Here is a 23,963-nt window from a genome sequence, read left to right as displayed (position 1 = left end):
CGGTCCCCCCGCCCAGCCAGGCACAGGGCCCCCTGGCCATCAGCCCAAGGAGGAGCCGCAAGCTACACCTGGACAGGGCTCGGCTTTCCTAGCGCTCCCTCCCACAGCAATGGAAGAGAACATTCCCGCCGGCTTCTGGCTCCCCGTAGGGCACTGGGCCTTCTTTTTCCGGTCTATTCCTAGAGCAACCACTGCCTGTGCTTCCTTTGGCTCCCTACCCGGGAAGAATTCTCTGCATCCCCTTGGCGCTTGGCTGGTGACACCTGCAGCACAGCTGACTGGGACTGTGGCAGGTCTGAACATGGGCGTTCTCACCAGCCACAAGACCTCACAGGACACTGCTTTGGGTCCTCACGGCTGTATCAGGCAGCTCTCATTTCCTGTACAGAAAGGGAACCGCTTCACATCCCTGTCACTTTCCCGGCACTGAAGCTTAGCTCCGTGTCCAATGCATGACTGAAAACAGAAGTGTCTGATGCCCTTACAGAACCAGGATGACCTGAGGTGGGCCAGGCCCTGATGTCTTCATCAGGCAGCTCGTCCAGGAGTCTGGGGAATGCCAGGGTATGGCAGTCTCTCTTTATTTTTAAGAGTAGGAATTTTACTGAGGGAGAGACAGCTCCTGAGAGAGAAAGGAGGGGACCTGGAAAGTGGGTTGCCCGGCATTCTTTTTTTGAACAGAGTAATTCAACAGGAGGACAGCAGGCAAAGGGAGAAAATCTGAAAAGCAAAGGAGGAAGGTAGGGCAGGGCTGTTTGAATGCAGGCAGGTGGGAAAGTAAGGGGGAGGCCGGATGAGAACAGCACCTAGGTCTGGCAGCAGCAAAACTTAGGGAAAGTTGGGCCGGGGATTTAACTCAGTGGCATTGTGCCTGCCTTATCAGTACGAGGTCCTGAATTTCTGAGTTTTATCCCCTGTACTGCAAAACTTACAGAAAGTAGCTTTAGTTCCTTTTCTGTAACTGAAGACGGGGACAGCCCCATTACCAGGTTTAAAACTGGAGCTCTACGGCACCAAGATAAGTGCAAGAGAGGTGGCTACCTTTGGACGCTCCAAACAGGTTCCTGATGTCTCGGTCCCAGTTTGGCTCTAAAAGAAACAGCTCCTTGTGTGTCCTCTTCCTTCCCTTTAGGCACAATTTCAACCACATCTACCACGAGATTTGGAGGACATGCTAAATCCATACTAGAGAAGGTGTGAGCCCTTACAGAATAAAAAAGGTAGTAGTCAAACTATTTGAATTACATGGGGGAAAAAATCCTACCATTTCAAGACTGGTGAAGGAAGGTTTATCTTCTTTTTTTTTTTTTTAAATCTAGATCTGGTCATGGTGGTGCATACCTGTAATCCCAGCTACTTGGGAAGTCAAAGCAGGAGGATTACAAATTCAAGGCCAGACTGGGCAACTTAACAAAACCCTGGCTCAAAATAAAAATAAAGATAAAAGTAAAAAAGGGTTGGGAATATAGCTCAGTGGTAGAGAGCCTACCCAGCATGTGTGATACTGTAGATTTGATCCCCAGTATTAAAAAAAAAAAAAAAAAAAAAGGAATCACTATAACCATAACTTCCAAATCATTCTACCCATTCATACTCTATAATTAAACACATATTTTATACCTGGTGGTGAACACCGCACACAATTTTACATTCTGCTTTTTTCACCTAACACAGGCATTGTCCACTTTACTCAGGCCCTTCCTGATTTATCTGAACGTCTGTGTAACTGTGAGCAGAGCCTGTTGGCTACCAGGCCACAGGAGTGCTGCTCACCAGCCCCAGCTCTGCACTCTGCTCTGTGAGTGACCCGTCCTGTGCAGTTTATTTATTGTTTTTTTTTTTTGAAGGGGGGGGACAGGGTCTCACTATGTAGCTGAGACTGACATGAAACTCACTATGTAGCCCAGGCTATCTTGAACTCACAGGGATCCTCCTGCCTCAGCCTCCCGAGTGCTGGGATTACAGGTGTGCACCACCATGCCCGGCTCATCCTGTGCAGTTTAGAGCGGGCCCAGGGTAAGCATTTTACACCCCACCTACAGGCATGCTCCAGCTGGACATAGAGTCCAGGGGCCCATGGAGGACCCAGCATGAAGCAGAGAGGTGCACAGCCCCAGAGTCAAAGCACACGATCTGTGCTGGCCAGGTTTCCAGCCGAGGGACCTGTCAGAGGTGTGTTGTAAAAATGATGAATGGCTGTCAAACTTCCAAGGCTCTGGCTGATTTAGGAAGCTATCAGCAGGCGCACTGCTCCCAGCCTGTCAGCCAGTTAATTACTTTCAACTTTATCTTTCTTGTCAACACTTCTTGACAAATTGGCCATTATCTTTTTATTCTACAACACTGAGCACTGCTCCTTTTCTGGTGATGCCTGGAGGTTTTTCTTCCTCTTTTGCTTCTCTGCATCTGGAGTGAAATGGAGCTCTGGGAGAGACTATTAGAAAGGAGATGCTATCAGGAAAATGAACAAAAGGGGCAGGGGCTGATGGACTGAACACAAAGCTAATTTTCATCTACCTTGACTCAAAGCAGAATGGGTATTTTGGGTAAAATCCTCATTTCCTGGCTCCTGAATTTTCAAGAGCTCTGACTCAGTCTATTAGGTAGATGAAGTTGAGAAACAAAACGAAGTGGGCTGGCACCTAGTGGCCTGGCAGCTTCCAGCTCTCCACAGCTAAGCATACAAGCAGATGTGAGTGGCTGGGCCACAATGTACGAGTACTGATGCCCACTCTGGGATCGGAGGAGACAAAATTAAGCCTCTTTCTTGGTAAGGAAAATGTTTATGGAAGAGAAGTGTGACGCATTCCAATTAGATGACCAGGACTCAGGCGATGAGATGACTGACCAGAAGAAGGTGGAGAGAGCAGCAGTGTCACCACTGACACACTGCACTGTCGCTGGGATGAATGTCAGAGGCAGCCAGGAGGCAGAGCCTGGCACTTGCTATATTTCATCGATTCTAAGGTGCACACTCTTCATGCTTTAATATCCCTACAATTAGGACGCAGTATACAAAGGAGGGCTGCAAAGCTCTCTAACACAGTTTCATTGCCAGCTGTTTCTCCACCTCCCCCAGTACTTCATAAAAATCAAAACAGTTCTTCTAACTCACCATAAAAGCAGTCCCACTAAATCTTTCTTCTATGGGGAGAGGGTGAGATTGAGAAAAGGTCTTACCATGTAGCCCAGGATGGCCTCGAACCCACCGCAATCTGCTTGCCTCAGCCTCCCAAGGGCTGGGATTACAGGCGTGCGCTACCACGCCTGGCTCAGTCCCCCTAAATCTTAAGGCATTCCTGAGGATATGCTAGATGTGGAAGGAAAGTAGAGTTTTACTGCTGACAACAGAAGTTTCTTCTCCTTTTGATGTGTCCTGCACTGAACAGAAGACCCTTGCTTTCTGCCCAGATGCTCTCCCCAAAGGCACACCAGTGAAGCTATGCTCTCCAGATGACTGAGAGATTTGACCTGTTGCATGGGGCTGAACCTTTTGCACAGAAGCAAAAGACAGGCCAGGGACAATCCATGGCTTGTGCTCTCACCCCACAGGTGTCCTCTGTCCTCCACTTGTGGCTGTGGGAAGCTCTGGTTTTGGTGCTGGGATGGAACCTATGCTAAGCACATGCACTACTCCTGAGCTCCAGCCCAGCCCTTCGTGGGGTTCTCTACAGGGACACAGACATGCGAAAGAAGACAGGACTACATGCCTTTCCTGGAAGCCAGGAAGCAAGTGTACTTCCCAGTAGCACAAATGGCCAGCTGGGAGGCATGTGTTCACAATGACAACATGGAATGGACTGTTTGCCCATCATGCCCCTTGCCTGCAGACTGGGAAGCCCAGCCACCCTCCCCACTAACTTGTTGCTCAGGCATGACTGGCACGGAGCCACTGACATTCTTAAAGAATGACAGGCCTGTCTTCCAGTTTGCAGTGCCTCAGTCAGAGTGGCAGTCCGGTCTGAAAAGAAGTCCTGCAGGTCTTGGGGAGGCCAGGGCACGGACCTGTGATCTCACTGTGCAACCTGTAATAGAATTCTTGTCTCTGGCCAAGAGTGATTTACTGAGACTGCAATGTCATGGGCATCTGATTCCCCTTTGGGCCAGACAAGATGTGTTAGGTTCCAGGATGAATTATGGACAACAGAGCTGCCTAAGGATAAGGCTGCTTTATGGGGAACTGTCACTTTCTTTGTCCTTTCTTCAACATTAGCAGCTGCGTATGGATCCCGGGGCTGATGTGGGCTGAAGTAATCAGATCTGCCACAAACAGCAGCCTCCAGAATAAGCAGGAGTGGGCTCCCACAAAGCTCTGGGGTCCTCCGGCTGATCTTTACAAGTAAGAAGAGAGGAGTGAGGCCCAAGTGACTGATTTAAAAAGAGGTTCAGCAGATGACCTCAACTCTCCCTGTTCTCACTTTCTTTGATTCTATGACTAACACCAAGAACAATGGAGTTAAAGCAGGAATGAACACGACGACTGTACCATGAAAAAATACTGGCAATTACTGCGGAGAGACTCAGTCTCCAAAACACATATCTGGAGGAAGCAACTTTCTATTTGGAGTTCACTCTTCACTCCATCAGTTCTGGCGCAGTATTTCTTCTCAGCTTTGTGCTGAGTGCCAGGCGGAATGGAGCAGTGAGCAGACAGGCCCACACTTTCACGGAGCTTGTAGGTTACAGAGCAGGATATGCACAAGAAGGATGAACCCAAATGAGCACCGTAGATCAACAGTAAACAGCACTTTCGAAGAACAATGTGGGGGTGCTGGGGATTCAGCTCAGTGGCACTGTCCCTGCCTTGCAAGAGAAGTGAAGACGCCCTTGGAGCTGGAACCACCACCTAGACTCAGAGTCGGGCATAGCACACTGCCAGCACCCAGGAGCTCCGCAGCCTGCTCCTGACCCTGCTTCCTCCTTGTCCCTATGGGTAACAGCCCTCTGCCTTTTCTTTTTTTTGAGACAAGGTCTCACTATGTAGCCCAGGCTGGCCTTGAACTCCCGGCAATCCCCCTGCCTCAGCCTCCTGTGGGCTGGGATTACAAGCATGCACCACCATGCACCTTCCCTCTGACTTCTAATATAGTCAGTTTAGTTGGTTTTTGAACTTCATACAAATGCTCAATATTATACTCAGCAGGCACATGTATTTTACTGCACACCACAGTAGTTTTTCCTTTTTAACCACTCAGTAGCATTCCGCGGCGTGAATATTCCATACCTTAACTATCTAACTACTGCTGGGTGTTTGGATTGTTTCCAGCGCCTGGCTACTGTGATGGGTGTTACTACAAGCATTCCTGCTTTCGGAGCATGTGTACTCCCAGTTCTGGTGAGAAGATACCTAGTTGCAGAATTGCTGATTTACCAAACCCCATTCTACAGGTTAGGCTCAGCTTTATAAGGCACCCACAAATTGTTCTCCACAGCACTGATATTTCTACATGAACTATACATGGCACTGTGAATATTCCGTCTTCCCTGGTCTTCTGGCTGGTGTGCAGTAGCATCTTATGATTTTAATTTGAATTTCTACAATGACTAATGTGATGGTGCAACCCTTCATGTGGTTGTAGGCCTTTTGGAGATTTTCTTTGGAGAACTAAGTGCTTGTTTATGTCTTTTTAAAAATTTTTTGGTACCAGGGATCGAACTCAGGTCCTTGCACTTGTGAGACGGGCAGTGGAACCACTGAGCTAAATCCCCAGACCTTGTTCATATCTTTTATTAATGTTTTAACTGGGCTGCCCTTGTTGTTTGTCAAGAGCTGATATAACACACATAAGAGTATATCTTAGAGATATTTCTTGCCTCTGTCCTTTGACACTGGGGATTAAACGCAGTGCCTCTGCCCTGAACTACAACCCCAACCCCTGTGATTTTTGAGACAGGGTCTCACTAAGCTCCACAGGTTGGACTCAAATTCACGATCCTCCTGCCTCAGCTTTGCAGAGCGCTGGGATTTCAGGCGTGTATTGCTGTATCGCGGCGTCCGGCTGTTTCTTGCCTTCTCATTCTCTTCATGGTGTCTCCTACTCAACCCAGATGGCTACTCTTCTTGCACTTCTTAATGTTTTTCCTTTGTGGTTGGCAATTCCAGCATTCTACTCAAGGAATCTTGTGCTTTTCCCAAAATGCTGCAGTTCATCTCCTAATCTCTCAAGACGCCTTCTAGGTTCTTTATCATTTCGCCTTTCATGTTCAGAATTTAAATCTGAACTTCAGTTTTGTGTACAGTATGAGGCAAAGGTCCAGAGCCTTGTCCCCTCCTGAAGGCCACCTGCCTGAGCTTGCTGTGTCACCACAAGACTCCTTTCCTTGTGGTTCTGTGGTGCTATCCTGCCAGCAACCAAGTGTAGCTGTATGTGTAGCTCTTATTTTGGACATTTAATTTTCTTTTGTTTTGTCTCCTCACCTACTCTTATGAGTTTTTAAAAATTTTTATTTACTTATTTATTTTTGAGACAAGGTCTCACTATGTAGCCCAGGCTGGTCTCAAACTCCTGGTGATCCTCCTGCCTCAGCCTTCCAAGTGCTTGAATTACAGATGTGTGCCACCAGGCCCAGCAAAAACATAAGCTATATTAGAAAAAAAAAAAGCAACCTAGACCCCCTACACGTCTTAGCTATTTTTAATCTTTTGCTCTATTTAACTTAATCCTCACAAAAATCCTATGAAGTAAAGTAACTTGTTATTGTTACTGAGCCACACCTTCAGTCCTGGCTGAAGCAGTTCTGGTTTTTATCTCCACCACACAGACTGGCAAACTCAAAGAAATAATTTGCTCATACTCATATGGCTAGCTATCAAGTGTCTTGGGGATGGTCTAAGAAAAGTCAAATTGGTATGATTCAAGAAATAATTACTTGAGGGCCAGGGGTTTAGCTCAGTGATGCCGCCGCCTGCTTTGCAAGCACAAGGTCCTGAGTTCGATCCCCGGTACCAAAAAAAAAAAGAAATAATTACTTGAGTGCTACACATACTGCCTCCTTAACATTAAGCAGCCTATATACCCATCAACAGATGAATGAATAAAGAAAATATGGTATATTTACAGTGGAGTACTACTTAGACATAAAGAAGGCTACACTGAGTCACTGATAGGAAAATGGATGCACCTTGGGACCATTATGCTAAGTGGAATAAATCAGACATGGCAGGTTACATGTTCATGATGGGGCTGTAATTCGTATGTCCCACTGTCTCACTGCTGGGCAGCTCTGACCCACCAGTGGTACACTCAATTACAGATACACTAGCAACGAGGTCTCACTACACAGAGGTCACAACAAATCAGTTGCCTGCAGGCTCATCCAAAGCTGCTCGGTGAGTAGCAAGGGATGAGCCACATCCGGTGGCAGGCTTTACAGTGGCAAATGAGGGACACGCTGCAGCCATACAACTGCACCTGGGGACAGGCTGAGTCAGAATCAGACACGAAGTCCATGCCTGACCCATTCCCATGCTGTGCACCTAAGTCACAGCTTCCTCGGTAAGCACACTTACTAACCCTTCCCAAGTCAGTGAGGTCGAACACCACTGGCGAGCTTCTCCAAAAAGGGAGAAGATCCCGGAAACCATCCCCCTTCCCCATTCTACCATGGAAAAATTGTCTTCCACAAAACTCGTACCTGGTGCCAAAAAGGTTAGGGGCCATAGCTCTAAATCACCTATTTTCGGTTAAGAGTCTGTCTGGCCATCGTAAGAGACCACTTCCAGGTAAGTCTCTGGAAAACGAAACAACAGGAGGCCAAAGCTCCCCAGATGCCTTCCATAGCCCTCTGTCCCAAGGGGGACAGTCGCACTCCTTGCCTAGAGGTGTGGGCCTTTGGGGCATGGGTGTCCTCCCACCACCTGCTATAAGTCCTGTAGGACCCTTCTCTCTTCCTTTCAGGTCATGCTCACCGACTCACTTTCTTCTGCAAGCAAGGCCTTTCCCACAGCTGCCCTGTCTCTTATTCTGGCTACTTCCTCCTTTTCCTTTAGTGTGTTTTTCCTAATGACACTGCCTCTTCTGTGTCCTCACCCTAGCATGTCACACTGTCCTGAAGTTCAGCTTTGTCTCCCCAACTACAATTAAGACAACTAAGACTGGGCCGGCACTGTCAGTGGTGGCTAACAGAAAAGGTATTTGCTACAAAGTCCGAAGAGAAATCAAGGGCACGTGTGTGTGTGCACGTGTGTGAGTGTGTGCACGTGTGTGCCTGCATGCATGTGCACCAGGGACTGAATTCAGGGCCTTGAGCATGCTAAGCACGCACTCTAACACTGGGGGACGTGACTTCCAATAGGCCCAGGGCAGTCTGGTAGAGGCACAGAACAAGGCTCAGGGAAGAAGAGATGGACACGGTTTCTGAGATGGACCTGGGCTTTCAGCTGAGACAGAAACAGAACCGAGTGACGGAAAGGCCAGATGGCGGCCACATCAGTACCGCGCAGGCTGGGACACCCTGAGACGCCAGCAGAAGCTGAGCGTCCCTAGGAAGCATGGCACCAAACCAATGGCTCGGCCCTGGGGCAGTGCCTGTGCTCTGTCTCCTTCTGACAGCCATGGAGGAAGGGCAGATGGAGGCGGGACACCTCAGCAAGGAGCAGCAGCCGCCCCGGTGGGGACCTCCTCAAGCAAACAAGACCTGACCTTCCAAACTGGGTGGGAGGGGAGGCCGTGTGAGGGCCCTGCCTGCTCCACAGCGCCAGGCTGCTCCCCTGCTTGGAGTCCTTGGTGCCAGTCCAGGGCAGGTAGCCTGGAAGCTGTGAGGGCTCTGGGAACTTCTTGGCTAAGGGAGTACTCGCTGGCTTTGCCATTAAAAACATAGCATTATTTTCTTTAACATCTTCCCCTGGAGCACCACGCTAGCCTTCCGCTAGTGAAGAGGACCAAAGGAAGAAGTGTACGTGTCCAGGCTAGGTTGTCCAGGTTTTCTAAGGACTTCCTATAGTCCAGGCTGCCCTTGAACTCACTATGAGGCCCAGGCTGGCCTCAGACTCACAGCAACCCTCCTGCCTCAGCCTTCTCCGTCCTGAGGTTACAGGCGTGTGTGCCACCACGCCTGGCTAATTAATTCCCATTTTTATGGGCACTCATTGTTCACTGAAAGGCAGCATCAGAAACCTAAGAGAAGGAAACCACTGCAGTCTCTTAAGTATTTCATGACATCTTCCACAAGCTTAGCTGTGCCCCAAACAAGAGCTAACTTTTCTTTTTAGAAGAAAAATTCAGAATCTAGACATCAGAGTGCTGTGGATGTTTTAGAAATTAGATAATCTTCTAGCACGGGAAATACCTTTAAATAGTTATTTTTCTCAAAATCTGGAGAGATTTGCTGGGGATTTAGCTCAGTGGTTCCGGCACCTGCCTCGCAAGTGCAAGGACCCAAGTTTGATGCCAGTACCAAAAAAAAAAAAAAAAAAAGGAGAGATTTATTAACATTTAGGCAGCTTCAACAATTAAAAAAAAAAAAATCTTCAAATAGGAAAGGCTTCTGTCTCCAAGTTATCCCTTCTGTTAGAAATGATTCCCAGAAAATAAATGCCAGAGACAGGACACCATGCTAAAAGCTTCTGATTTGAGTTTAGGAAGCTTCTCCCACTTTTCCTAAAAATGATGGACCTTAGCCGGGCATGGTAGCGCATGCCTGTAATCCCAGCACTTGGGAGGCTGAGGCAGGAGGATCACTGAGTTTGAGATCAGCCTAGTTCCAGGTAAGTCTCAACTACATAGTGAGACTCTGCCTCAAAAAAACCAAAACCAAACCAAAACAACAACAACAAAAAAGTTGGGACCTGGGTTGCAAACATGAATGATTCATTTTCTGCCAGATATGAAAACTGACTCACAACATGTTCCTTTTTGGGTGAGCAAAGTGTCTACTGGGAAGACAATCAGAAAGCTGGTGGGGAGCCCATAGAGCTCCCGGACTCCCGGGGTTGTGTGGGCTGTGCGGTGAATACACGTGTGTGACATTCTGATGGCCTGTGCTTCGGTTTAAGTGCAGCGTCATCTGACGGTCAGGAGGTCAGCTTGGAGAGCCCCGTGGGGTTTAGTGGATTGTGCGGGACGCTAACCATCGGGGCCAGGTTCTCCTTACTGAATCAGCTCGGCGGAGTTCACGAAGGCTGCGGAACCCAGCTGAGCTAGACGCTTACAAGGAGAGCAGGGACCCACGGACGTGCAGCTCTGAAGGCAGGGAGCAGAACGACAAGCTGTTGCTGGGTTCCGGCAATGCCCTTACCCAGGAGCAGGCAGAATAAACGAGGGGTGCTGAGGAACAGACCCTGGTCCACCTGAGCCTGCCTGCTTTTCCGCTTAAAAACAAAGAAAAAAAGAAAGGCTTGGCAATTCCAGATGTCTGAACAGCAATCACTTTCCAAAGAGCCAGAGACCCTGACTGGAAAAGGGCTCTGGGGGATTAGAGCCCTGGATGCCACCAGTCAGCAACAGACAAGCACCTCCTCCGTGGATCCCAGCTCAGAAATGGCAACCACACGTTCCCATGACACAGTTTCTGCTGTAGGGACTGAGACCTGTAGTACAGTTCAGTGAGAAGCTTATTTACAGGATGTTTCTTGGATTTAGCTCAGTGGTTCCGCCACCTGCCTCATAAGCAAAAGGACCTGAGCTCAATCCCTGATACCAAAAAAAAAAAAAAAAAAAAAAAAAAAAAAAAAAAAAAAAAAAACGAAAAGAAAGAAAGATGACTATGTAAACTCCATGAAGTCAGGTTTGGCTTCCTAAGAGACTTACTCTACCTTCCTATTTCTAGAACTTTTCTAGGTTGGAAAATTTCAAATATGAGATCATGTTAGATCCAAGTTGAATAAGGATTTTGTAAAACATTGAATGACGACCAGAGAAAGGACTACCCAGCCTAGTTAAAAGCCCATTCAGCAGGATGCCAAAATATATCAGAGACTCCTGTAAACATCATGGACTACATTAACAGGCCTCCCTCTGTGAGTCTCCTAAGTCCCAGTTCTCTTTCCCCCACCCCACCCGCAGCCTGTGGTTACACAACCTTTAGGACGGGTTTGGAAATTCCTGTGACCCTGCCTTCTTGTTGATAGAGCTGAGCCAGGGGCTGGCAGGGGCAGAATCTAATAGGCGAAACTGGAAACACAAATTTGTAGTCCTCTTGTCTCAGCCCAGAGACTGAGCAGGAAAGGAAAGAAAGCTTCCCTCCCCTCCTCTGGCCAAAGTTCACACTGACTTCACCCAACAGGCACCTGACCCTCCCAGACCAGGTGGGAGGGGCTAGGAGTGGAGGGGCAGGCACAGGCAATATTTAAGATGCTGTCTTGGGAGAGCAGTCAGGCTTGAGAAGGAAAGCGACAGGGAACCCATTAGGCTCCACTTTCAGAAACTCAAGCTTTCTGAGGAAGGTGAAGGAAGAGTGAGGAAAGAGAGAACAGCACAGTGAGGTCATCCAGAGTGAGGGTAGAAGGCTTGCTGCAGCTCCGCAGACCTCTGCTGGCCATATCAGCCTCCCCTGAAGGAAGACCCCTTCCCCCGGCCCCACGGAAGATGCTCACCAAGACTCTCTTGACTGTGACCTGGCTCGGCATTTTCATCATGGCTTTTGCCAGCCCCCCAGTGCGACTGCAAAAGCCCCCTAAGCACAAGACACACCCCCAGGTTCAAGGGGCCACCTGCTGCAAGGAGGTGAAGGAGCTCAAGGCGCACACGGCCAACCTGAGCGGTGTGCTGAGCGAACTGAGCCAGAAGCAGGAGCGGGACTGGGTCAGCGTGGTCATGCAGGTGATGGAGCTGGAAAGTGCCAGCAAGCGCCTGGAGTCGCGGCTCACAGACGCCGAGAGCAAGTACTCAGAGATGAACAACCAGCTGGGCATTGTGCAGCTGCAGGCGGCGCAGACTGTCACACAGACCTCGGCAGGTAAGAGCATGTGTCCCCACACCACTCGGTGTTCTACTCCAGGCACCCCTGTCCCTGGGCTGCTTTAGGTTACCTGCTCCCTAGAACAGTTACGGAAGCTCCTGCAGGGGCCCATTCTTTTTACTGAAGGCTCTCCTTTCTAATGTTCTGTAAACGTGCCCAGTACCTCCATGGTCTCTTATTCACATAATGTTGCAGCAACTGGGCTAGGGATTTAGCTCAGTGGTTCCACTGCCTGCCTCGCAAGCATAAGGTCCCACATTCGATCCCCGGTATCAAAAACAAAAAACAAAACAAAATAACCCACAATGTTTCAGCAACTTAGGAAGGCACGAATTCTCATCATGGGGCTCTAAGCAGTTAAGGGTTTGCCCAGAGTCACAAGCAAGTTGCAGAGGTGGGGCTCACATCTTCACGGTTGGTGCAGCTGTGCCAATTCCTTACCAAGAGCTGATGAACCAAACGCCTAACTGCAAGCAGGAATGGACACCAAACCATGACATCTGCTGCTCTGTTTGCAAAGTTTTGCCAAAAAAAGTTTTCCGGTGTCCCCAAGATGTGGCAGGAATGGGCATTAAGGGATTTTGTGTCCTGTCTCTGAAAACCAAACTCTTCTTGGTAGAGAGAATTAAGTGTAGAGACACCTACTGCCCGTGGAAGAAGCTCTTTGTGCTCAGGGAAGGACAGGCTCCTCCCAGCCTTAATTCTGATATTTCCATTTCCCCATGGTCTCAAATGAAATTCTCCCAAGAAATATAAGAAATAACCAAGTGAAATGCTGAAATATGGATTTTAATGGCCCCAAATAAGGTACATTTAATATTTTCTTTTGCAAAGTAACTTTTAGTTGGCTAGCTTGGCACAGATGGCCCAACATGCATTTGGTTTAGAGATAAATCTGGTTTTCTGAAATTACCAAATTAGCTGATGGAACATATGCTACAGATAGGTCATTTTGCTAACATTACAAACCAGATCAAGAGCAAAGACGTGACCAGCTTCTAATGAGTAAGTCACTGGCTACTTCAGTTCAAGTGCAACAGAAAGTTATTCTTGGGCCACTTTCCAGGCAAGTGAGTCCTGATAGGGCCGTAAAATGAAACCAGACGTGTGGAAGGTGAGGCCAGGCGGAGAATCTGACCGTGCCACATCCAGCTCCTCCTAACAGGGCACATTCTCAGAACCCAGGCAGGGAGTCCCTTGAGGTGGGGTGCCGCCCACCTGCCCACCCTCTTGCTCTGCCTGCCCAGGGCACTGTTCCTGTTTTTCTTCTCTGTGCCCAGCCAGGTCACCTCTGTACTCTCTGAGGAGGCAGTCTGTTGGAGCGAACAGTGAGTTGAGACTTTCACCATGGAGGCCATGCAGAACTCGAGGCTACCGGAGAGTGTTCCCACTCCCCTTCTCCCAACATACTCTGCGGGGGACTGAGGCACTCGGGATGACTTTCATGGTAGCACTGTTACCATCTGCCATCCTTGTGCTCTCCTCTAAGACCCCAGGTCACCAAGGGAAAAAAAAATCACAAGGCAGGGAGGGCAGAAGGCATCTCCAGACCAGAAGAGTTCATTTTCTGACTCCTCCTGGAAAAGGCTTTTACAGTCTGGTTTGATATTTATTGCAGGAAGAGAACCCAGCATAAAGTAGTAGCCCCAAGGGCAGCCAAGGAAGTATTTAAACCAAGCCCAGAAGGACAACTAGGAAATCTCATTTCCTTACTTTAACAAAACTTTCAGGAGAAGACTTCAAAAGGTTCTTCCCATTTTTGGTTTGAGGTTTTAGTGTTGTTAAATTAGGGCAGGGGGAAAGATAAGGCTGAATTAAGATCACCATTAATTAGGGCTCCAGTTGGAAGTAGCCATTACTTCTGAGAGACAACAAAAACCAAGAAACACAAACCAGGCCCCAGAGATCCTCAGACTTGTCCAAGAAGTCTGAAGCTACTCACAGGGGCATCTGCAATGTGGCCCTCACACACCAGACCACTTCTAGAATTCATGGCCCAGAACTACAGCAGGATAATCTATTTTAATTTAGCCTGAAACCACTTGTTTGTCACACAGACACTGTCCGGGGAAGGGCTTCCTACCCTCTGCTCCACCACTGGAGAAGCCCAAACATGCCCCCAGTTGATCTCCCTGGGCCCATCTCGCCAAATCCAGAGACTGCCTGGGAATGAACACCCACGGTGTCCCCAGGAGGAGAGAAGTCTCAGGCTTTGGCCTTCCTGTGCGATGCGGAGTCTGCTCACCCTGTGCTTGCTCTGTTTTCAGATGCCATCTATGACTGCTCTTCCCTCTACCAGAAGAACTACCACATCTCCGGGGTATACAAGCTTCCTCCGGATGAATTCCTGGGCAGCCCTGAGCTGGAGGTGAACTCACTGCCTGTAACGTGCTGTCCGTGCTCCACCCCTCAAGCATAAGGACCTCAGGGCTAGTCGTGGTCTAAGAAAGGGAACCTCAGAGGAGCTGTGCAAACACTCCATTTATGGGTCCCTACCCCACGAAGCTGGGCATATGGTCAGTCCCTTCAATTCACTGTCAACCAAACACAATCTTCTAATGTAGATTACATGATCTTCACTTGATCTTAGCCGAAAGGCCAAGAAGAGATGGGTTAGATAATTCTTGCAGCCACCACATCACTAGTTTACATCTTTGGCAGTCCTGGGGAAGGTGCGAAGGGAGAATGTGAAGGGGACGTACTGGAAGTATCTGCACTGCCCCCCAAGCTGTATTACACACATTCCCCCCATCTCAATTTGGCCAGTTCCTCCTGAGCCAACCAGTGGGTCCCAGCTCTCCAACACTGTCAAGCAGCACTGCTGTCACAGTGACACAGGGTGACAACAGGGGTACACACAGTGCTGCCAGTGGGGACAGGAGGAGACCGCCCTCAAGCCCTCGCCACCTGCCCCACAAGTCCTGAACGGAGCGCCCTTTCTGCTCAGGTGTTCTGTGACATGGAGACTTCGGGTGGAGGCTGGACCATCATCCAGAGACGGAGGAGCGGCCTTGTCTCCTTCTACCAGGACTGGCAGCAGTACAAGCAGGGCTTCGGCAGCATCCGTGGGGACTTCTGGCTGGGAAATGAACATGTCCACCGGCTCACCAGACAGCCAACCCAGCTCCGTGTGGAGCTGGAGGTGAGCGTGAGGCCTGGGGCACCGGGACTGGCTCAGGTCTGTGGCACGAGACAGTGCAGGGCCCTGCGGATGCAACCCGAGTCTGCATTGCACACCAGCCTGTGCAGGCCATGTGGGGCTCTTGTAGGTTGCAGCAAAGATGAGGAAGAAATTTTGCGTTTCTCTTTTTTACTTCCTGTTTCTTAGCAAAGTAGTTCTGCAGGGGGAGGCACAGTACAAGGTGGACCCAGGCCAGGGCAGCTGGGCCAAACACCACTGTCTCTGCTCAGGCCTGGGGCATAAGGACGTTTACGCAAATCTCAGTGATACCTGCTGGTGACCTCCAGAAGGTGTTAACACCCACTTGTTGCTCTCCTGACATTTCTGAGGGGGATTCAGCAAAAACACAGATCTATGCCTTCAGATAGGGAAGTGAGGAACACGGAAAGACGAACCGAGGACACATGGCTAATAGAGGGGAAAGTCTAACCAAGGACCTTGGGGTGCTTATTCCCAGCTAATATGGTAAACTACAGGCAACGAGAAGTAACATCCTACCATTTCCCGCCCATAAACAGATACTTGGCTGAGGGGAGAGGAGAGGTACGGGGCATGTGAATGAAGCCCGCTGCAGCTTCTCTAAGCCTCTGTTTCTCTGCCAGGACTGGGAGGGTGAGGTGCGCTACGCCGAGTACAGCCACTTTGCTGTGGCCAACGAAGTGAACAGCTACCGCCTCTTCCTGGGGAACTACAGGGGCGACGCGGGGAACAACGCTCTCCTCTACCACAACAACACGGCCTTCAGCACCAAGGACAAGGACAATGACAACTGCCTGGACAAGTGTGCGCAGCTCCGCAAAGGTGAGATGGGGACAGGGAAGGAGCAGGTAAAACAAGCCCACAATCTGTGTCAGGGCCAGGCAGATGGTGTCCTTCCCGCTGTGGGCTCCAAGGCCTTCCCTGTGGCTAAGCAGCCACTGTCTGTTTGGAGGGGAGGGCACCCTCAGCTTACCAGCCCTGGTCTGTTTCTTATGCCAGGTGGATACTGGTACAACTGCTGCACGGACTCCAACCTCAATGGGGTGTACTACCGCCAGGGGGACCACAGGCAGCACCTGGACGGCATCACCTGGTACGGCTGGCACGGCGCCAGCTACTCCCTCAAACGGGTGGAGATGAAAATCCGCCCCGAAGGCTTCAGGCCCTGAAAGAAGGCTGCTGAGGAGCAGGGCCACAGCAAGGGGACACAGAGACTGGGAGGGCTGTGTGGGACAGGAAGCGGCTGTAGAGAGAAAGGGCAGGATGGGCAATGGCCTGCGAGCTCCAAGGGGAGAGTACCTCTCCGAGAGACATAAAATAATTTAATATATACGCAGTCAAAGCCAGCACAGGCACACAGTAAAAGGGTTTGCATCAAGGATGTCCTGGAAATGGGATGACCCAGCAGGTCCTGCCATGTACTACTTACTCAGGGCCGGTGGAGTGGGCTCACTCTGGCCCCCGCCCCTGACAAAACAACTGTTTATCCGTTTTCTCTAAGTTATGTGAGTCAAAAAGCAAATACCTGTGCTAAAAAGAACTGTGTTACTTTGACTCTCAAAGGTGAAGCCTGAGTGTCACAAAAGGGAGCAGAAGTGGGTGACAGAGGCGAGGAGATTCTGCTTTTAAATCAAACGAAATCATCGTTAGCACACACAAAAGCTGCTGGGCCGGAGATGAGCTGTGTCTGCTGAGACCCCAGGGCCCTGGGCCTCTCGATGGGACCCTTGGAGCCCCTCCTGTCAACTGGGTCAGGGAACGGCACCTAGAGAGAGGCGAGGTGTGGGTCTGGAGCAGCAGGGAGTACAGGGGCGGTGGGATGGGGATGCAGCCCCTCGTGGACCCGCGCACAAACCTGCCTACAACTGTCACAGTCAACAGCAACACATCTATTTTTATTAACTTTGTAAGAAATGGGCTCAAAGAGCTTCCTTTTTTATCTTGTTGATAAGAAATGGCTGAAAAATGAAGACAGGCGGAGCTATGGTTAACATTTCAAGCTGTATATAAGCACCTTGCTTTGTAAACATAAAATACTGTAGTTTGTGACTTAAATGTTCAAAATGTCTCTTCCTTGTATGGTCAATACTTAAAACTTGAGTATTGAAAAAAATTTTTTCTAGTTACCACTTAGAACGTGGTAAAATTTCAAGTAAAAAAACCCAGTTTGTAGTAAGAAGGAGACTCTGAGTCTGTTGTAGGATTCAGGGAAACCGAGGAGGAGCAGGAAGCCAAAAGGAAAGGAAAGGAAAGGAAAGATGAGTGACAAGGGGGCAGCAGCCCTGGGGAGGGACCAGATCCTGGGCCACTCACTAACACAGGGTTTTAACATTCTTTGCAAACCCTTCCTATCTTCTACGTAAAAACAAAGAGAAGAAATTATCTTTAACACAAGAGATGTCAAGTAATCCTGACTGTTGGGAGTCCAGCTAAGCCATCCCTCTGGCTCAGTGCTCCAGTTGTGCCAAAGCCCTCTGGCCGTTAGGAACCTACTTCAGCTTAAAAATGAGGACCTTGAGGGTCAGGGTTTTCAAAGAAACAAAGAGACAAAGCAGGCCTACACTGGAGCAGGGCTTCCTACAGAACAGAAATCCACATAGAGGCTTCCTCAGGCAGGCAGGAGGGCCTGGGGTGCCACCCCACACTGCCAGGGGAGTGGACACCAAGAACCAGGCTTAAACAGAAGACAGAGAGGCCCACGGCAGAAACACATGGCGATCTTTCTCATCTCCCTAAGGGTTATCATTCAAACCAGCTTTGTGGTCTTCTTCACGCCCTCATCTTTCTGTGGTGCTGGAGACTGGATTTAGGGCCTCCAGCACGCTGGCCCAGTGCTCTATCGCTGAGCTATTCCCCCAGCTCTTTTTGTTTTTCATTTTGAGACAGGATCTTGTTAAGCTGCCCAGAATGGCCTCAAACCCATGATCCTCCTGTCTCAGCCTCCCCAGCAGTTGGGATTATAGATGTGTGTCACCTTCCTTCACTGTTGTGGGAGAAACTTCTCAGAAAGAAAGGCAGCGGGGGGAGGGAAAGCAGTTGTCATAGAATGCACAGAACATCCCAGCCACTTCCCCTGCAGTGGTGTGGATTCCCACGGCACCTACATTTCCCAAGTACCTGTCCCGGCGCAGGCCGATGATGGGTATCAAGGGTTTGGACCATGTTCTCTGAGCCGACAGAGAACAACATCACAGGAACCAAAAGCAGAGCTCAGTGCTGCCCCTGAAGGCAAGGAACTCTCTGTTCCGACCAGGTCTTGCGAGGAGGAGGCACGTAGACACATGGTACTGTGCAGAAGACACACAAAGCAGCCTGACAGGCATGTCCGCCTGCTACATACGCACTGGCCCCTGCTTTTTAGTCTTCTGAATCAGAAGAATTTTTCAAAGGGGGACCACAAGCCAGGGGCTGGGCGCTAATCAGACCCTGTACCTTACTTAGAGTGGAAGAAGAAAGAGTCCAGCGGACCTCTGGCTAACCAGGTAAAAGCCACACGGTTTTGCAGGTGGGTATATCTCTTAATACTCCTGTCCCCTCTTAATCTACTGTCCCCCTAGGAGGCAACTGTGCCGCTCCAAGGACATGGCACTGTTTGTATCGTCTCAGTGTCGGGCCTGGCGTGGGGATAATGTGGGATTTCATTTGTCCCAGAGCAGACAGGCAAAAGGCAGCAGGCAGGAAGAGAGGCAGACTGGATCAACAGCCAGAGAACAATATCATTGACAGAGCACAGTTTTTAAAAACAAAAACAAAAAATAAGAAATGGCTTTTTTGTGTAGGATTACCCAACTGTTTGAAAAAGAAAGTGAAGCAGTGGCCTTAAATATAAGCTTACATAATAAGCTCTAAAAGAGTAAGTGGTAAAGGCAGTGTAAGAGTAGCAAAAGTAAAGCAATGCAGGTGGGAGGTGGAGTTAATAATTACAACAGGTAGAAGTGGGGGACACTCCATCTGGGAGTGCTTCAGAAGCTGCTGTGAGGAAAGCAATCTATGACTGAAAAGCCACATTCCCAACACCAGACAAAGTAGTGGCTCCCAGCAGCACAACCCTGGGGTGAGTCCTGGGGGAGTCCCCAGGCCATGCCCTTTCTGGGGCAGGACCTCGCACTGAGATGAAACAAATGAATGGGTTGAGGCGCTCAGAGCAAGAGGCTTCCCTCAGCATGAAGTTAAAAAAAAAAAAAAAAAAAAAAATAGCCACAATCAATTTGCAGAGAATTTTGCTTCATTTTGGTTTTTGGACACAGGGTCTCGCTGTGCAGTCCAGGCTGGCCTTTACCTCACTATGTGGCCCAGGCTGGCCTCAGACTGGCAGGGATCCTCCTGCCTCAGCTTCCCGAGTGCTGAGGTTATAGGCATGTGCCACCACACCTGGACTTGCAGGGAAATTTGAGGACTTATTATCCGTGACATTGGCTTAAGACTAAATAAGCTCCTGAGGACTTTCTAGACATGTTCATTCTCCCTACTGCCAAGTCTGCGTTAATGCCAGTGCTTCTATGACGATCTCAGGTATGGGGAAAACCAAGATTAGCATGGAAGAGAGAGGCCTTTGATGACAGGTCTCAAACAGAAAAGGCGCAGCAAGGAGCCTAATACACAAAACTGGTTATTTCCTGGTGAGTTAATGTTTCAAGTTAGCATATTTTCTGTTAGTTATCACACGGGCTTGTGCTGCCTAAGCTGGAGAGGGGAGGAAGAAACGCTGTGGCTCCCTTGAGGCAGTTCAGAACCAGCAGTCTTCAACACCCATGTGTTGGGGCAGAAACATTACATCGCTGCCTTTTGGGTTACTGGTTAAAAAGAACACTTTGCAGCCGGGCGTGGTGGCGAACGCCTGTTATCCCAGCACTCGGGAGGCTGAGGCAGGAGGATCGCTGTGAGTTCGAGACCAGCCTGGGCTACATAGTGAGTTCCAGGTCAGTCTAACTACATAGTGAGACCTTGTTTCAAAAAACCAACCAACCAAACAAACAAACAAAAAGAACACTTTGCAGCATCTGCTCAAAGGCAGCATGGGAAAAGCACAGGGCTATTTGATTATCTGCTCAAACAGTGGAAGCACCATGCTCAGCAGGCTCCACGAGCCAACTGAGGAACCTATCCGCAGATGGTTCTTCCCGAGGGATCTGCAGCAAAATGATTGATCGTGTCAGCATTTCCACTAAGATAATTAGATCCAGAGTTAATATTCTCTGATAGTCATTAGGGAACAAGAACAGTTTTCTATGAGCTAAAGCTAATGTTCTGGGCTGCTTGTAATCTCACAACAGCAGAAAATTTTATTAAACAACCTCTTTATTCCATGCGTGGAAGACTCAAAGCCATCTTATGAGAGGAGAGAATACAACAAAGTCCAGGGAAAAGACCACCAGAGCTCACCTTTGCTCTATCTTTATATTCACAGAGCTCTAAAGGAAGACCATGGCACCAACAGACTTAGCTGCCAGTACAGTCTGATGCTGCCCAGAGAGCGTCTAACTCAGACATCAGCTTTGTCCTCCTAGGCTCCTGTGCTGTACAACTGCTCTGCTCCTGGGCTAATTTATCACTGAGACAAGATTGGAAGGTGGGAAAAGAGGGACAGTCCAAGTGGTCAACAGAAATAACAACCAGGGTTAGACGACTGGATAGAGCCATATGCAGCCACGTCATTTCAAAGAGCTGTCCAGGTCTGGTGGCGGGTTTCACACAGCAGAAATCTCCAAGCCATGCCAGCGCGGTGGCAGCAGGCAGTGGAAGAGAGGTCATTTTGGATAAAGCAGAAGATCAAAAGGGTTCACGGCCTACCTGATGAGGGACTCCAGGATGGCGGGGGTGGGACCTTTCTGGAACTCCAGTTCTTTGTAGTGCAGGGCTTTGGCGTATGCTCGGCACTTGGCAGCTCTCTCACCCAGCAGGACAATGCCATTGTCATCTCTCAATGGCAAGGGCCCCTAGAGGAGAGCAGACCCCACAGCATAGAGAGCTGGCAGATGGGGCACAGACAAGAGTGGGCTGTGCGGATGCTCTTCCCCTCCCACCAGCTGACTCCTTGTCAGCCTCCATCTGGACAAAGGGGAAGGGTCTCACCTTGTCACTGTGTTCCATGAATTCGGCCAAGTTTAACAGGGTTTGCGTGACTTCAGCAATATCTTGAGAGGTGAGGGCCAACTCGATGCTTCTGATGAGCTCATCCTGCTGGTCTTCGTTCAGTTCCGACCAGCAGGACACAAATGCAGCATTGAAGAGATCCCTGAAGGCACAGGGGAGGGGACAAAGTGGTGGAAACCGCTCTCACTCTATACCTGGCGCCACAGAGTCACAACTACCCATCTGCTTCTGGTTTGCTGCCTTTGGGTATACGGACCAGGCTGTCTCATGGGGTGTGCTGGAATGTTAACCCTAACCTAACTCTCACCAGAAAATACGACAGCCATTGGATATTTAGGACCTGAACCATGGCCAGTGAAAATGAAGAAGTGAATTTTACATTTTATTTAGTTTTAGTTAAATTAAAATAATTACATGTAGCTAATGACAACTGTACTTTACAGAACAGGTCCAGACACCATGGCAAATGGGGACTGCAGGAGGGTGGGATGGGAGAAGAGCAGAACAAAGGAACTCAGCTCCACAGATGCATCTCTCCGCAGTTTCTGCATCAGTTCTTTAAAATGGAGGGATGAATAGGAAGGGGACTTGTAACATGGAGTTGGCATTAACACATTAAGAAAATAATCTTCCAATGATTCTTGAGCTGTTTTTTTTTAAAGGGCAGTACCCAGATTTCTAAGAAATGGCAAAGACAGCACTTGCTATTGCTTTCCAAATACAATCAGGACCTTTAGTTGAATGATCATTAAAAATGACAATACAAGAAATTAGAAACATTAGCAAATACAGTCCAAATCCACAGGTTTTTCTTCCTTCCTTCCTCTGTGTGTGTGTATGTGTGTGTGTGTGTGATACCAAGGATTGAACCCAAGGCCCCAAGCAAACAATTTGGTTCGCAAAACAAGCATTTGGCAAAAGTTTGCTTCCATCAGGTGAAAAACACGACCATGGCCATCTCTCTCACACCAACACAAGTGTAGTCATCTTTCCCGAAGTTGCAAAATATATTAAATTTGTAAACCAAGGCACCACTGTATTTCTAGTCCCCAAATCTACAAGCCTTAAAAGATTCTGGGGTACCTACCAGCACACCTCAGAATCCTTCTTTGAGCCAGGCATGGTGGTACACACCTGTAATCCCAGCACTCAGGAGGGTGAGGCAGGAGGATCCCTGTGAGTTCAAGACCAGCCTGGGCTACACAGTGCGTTTCATGTCAGTCTTAACTACATAGTGAGACCCTGTCTCAAAAAAACAAAAAAAAAAAACAAAAAAAATGATTCTGAGCCCATGCCAGATAGCTGGAGTCTTAACACAGACCTAGAACCAGAGATACCACTCTGAATCTACACAACTACTTGGAGTCACGACAGCATCATGTGAACAGACATATTTGCTGCCCTTGACATCCAACTTTAATCTCATCACTCACCCTTGGTGACTGTGGGAGAATGGAGCGGAAACTGTAGGACATACCTGTGGTGGATGCCACTGTATCTACTTTGTGTTACACATTGAAAAGTTAACTTGGGGGTGGAGATTTGAGCTCAGGGGCCTAGCACTTACTTAGTGTGTACAAGGCCCTGGGTCTGAAGCTCAGCACTATGAAGAAGCCTACATTAGACCAAAGTGTATAATTTTAGCATCGAACAGGAAACATAAAATTTGAAATTCAAAGGAAAACATGAAGATACAAAGGAGTCCTAGGTAAATTAAGAAGTAAGCTTTCCAGATCTAGATCAGAAGCCACACTAGCTTTCAAAGGAAATGTTTGGGACTAAGCAAATAAACACAGAAATATGCATTTACCACAAGTCTCTTCTGGAAGACACCGTGCCCGGAGGTAATTGAACAACTTGGTTCACAAAAACTTAATTCCTTCCATGATTCTGGTTGCAAATCAAGTTGGACAAGAACCGATTCAAATTCAATGGCGAGGTTCGATGTTGAATATTATGGGGAAATTCGACTCGGCTCTTGTCCAATCTGGTTTGTGACCACCGTACAGTGGTCAGCTGAGCACACACAATTGCACACTATGGCAACAAGGACACCCTAGAAGTGATTTTTTAAGTTTTAAAGAACACTTGAGGCCAGGTCTGTAATCCCAGCACTAGGGAGGATGAGGCAGTAAGATTCTATGTGTGAGGTCAGCACAGGCTACCAAGTGTTCAAAGCAAGTCTAGACTACATAGGAACCAACCATGATATCAAAGCCTTCGCCATAATCTTCTGGGCCATCACTACCACTAAATATACACAGCAAATCAGCGCTGCTAATGAAAGTGAAACCAGACACCTGCCTTTTGGCTTACTGCTAGTGAGAAGAGCTGCGGATAATTAAATCACCATTTTATGTCTCATTATAAACAATAAATACCTACTGCAGAAAAATTTGAAAAGTAGGGAAAAGAATAAAGTAGAAAATAATCACTCCTTAAGCCAACCTACTTGGCTATAACCACTGCTATACTACTTCATAATCATTATTCATTCACATACATAATACTTGAAGTCATAAATTTATGCCATTTTGTATTTCACTTTATTAATTTACATTATATTCTAAGTCATATGCATTAGGAATTTTTGTAAACCAGGGGCCAGGATGTTAGCTCAGCAGCAGGGAGCACTTATAGATTTGATTCTCAGTATCATGAACAAAACAGGAATTTTTATAAACTGAATCTTTAATGGCCGTTTAAGAGTTACTGTGTAAGCCAGGCACAGTAGTGCAAACTTATAATCCCAGAATTCTGGGAGACTGAGGGAGGAGGATTCTAAATTCAAGCCCAGCCTGCGCAACTTAGC

At 48.5% G+C, this 23,963-nt stretch overlaps 2 protein-coding genes across 4 annotated transcripts in view; one reads left to right on the top strand and one right to left on the bottom strand.

Moving 5' to 3' along the window:
* Positions 1-23,963, bottom strand: part of Mtor (mechanistic target of rapamycin kinase) — a 122,185-nt gene that overhangs the window by 48,965 nt on the left and 49,257 nt on the right. For all 3 annotated transcript variants that reach the window (XM_010628123.3, XM_010628122.3, XM_010628124.3), the window contains exons 27-28: positions 21,131-21,293; positions 20,849-20,994 (exon numbers count right to left, since the gene is read on the bottom strand). In XM_010628123.3, the coding sequence (XP_010626425.1) occupies positions 20,849-20,994; positions 21,131-21,293 (309 nt within the window). The remainder of the gene's footprint in view (positions 1-20,848; positions 20,995-21,130; positions 21,294-23,963) is intronic.
* Positions 11,300-17,044, top strand: Angptl7 (angiopoietin like 7). Its single transcript, XM_010628121.2, has 5 exons — positions 11,300-11,895; positions 14,166-14,266; positions 14,846-15,040; positions 15,682-15,880; positions 16,058-17,044. Exons 1-5 carry the CDS (start codon positions 11,526-11,528, stop codon positions 16,225-16,227), a joined length of 1,035 nt encoding a protein of 344 aa, XP_010626423.1. The 5' UTR covers positions 11,300-11,525; the 3' UTR covers positions 16,228-17,044.

This window comes from Fukomys damarensis, unplaced genomic scaffold (assembly GCF_012274545.1).
Source record: "Fukomys damarensis isolate Sample0158 unplaced genomic scaffold, DMR_v1.0_HiC HiC_scaffold_23, whole genome shotgun sequence".
Lineage (NCBI taxonomy): Eukaryota > Metazoa > Chordata > Mammalia > Rodentia > Bathyergidae > Fukomys > Fukomys damarensis.
Note: the sequence above shows the minus strand (reverse complement) of the source record. Positions and strands in the feature narration are given on the sequence as shown.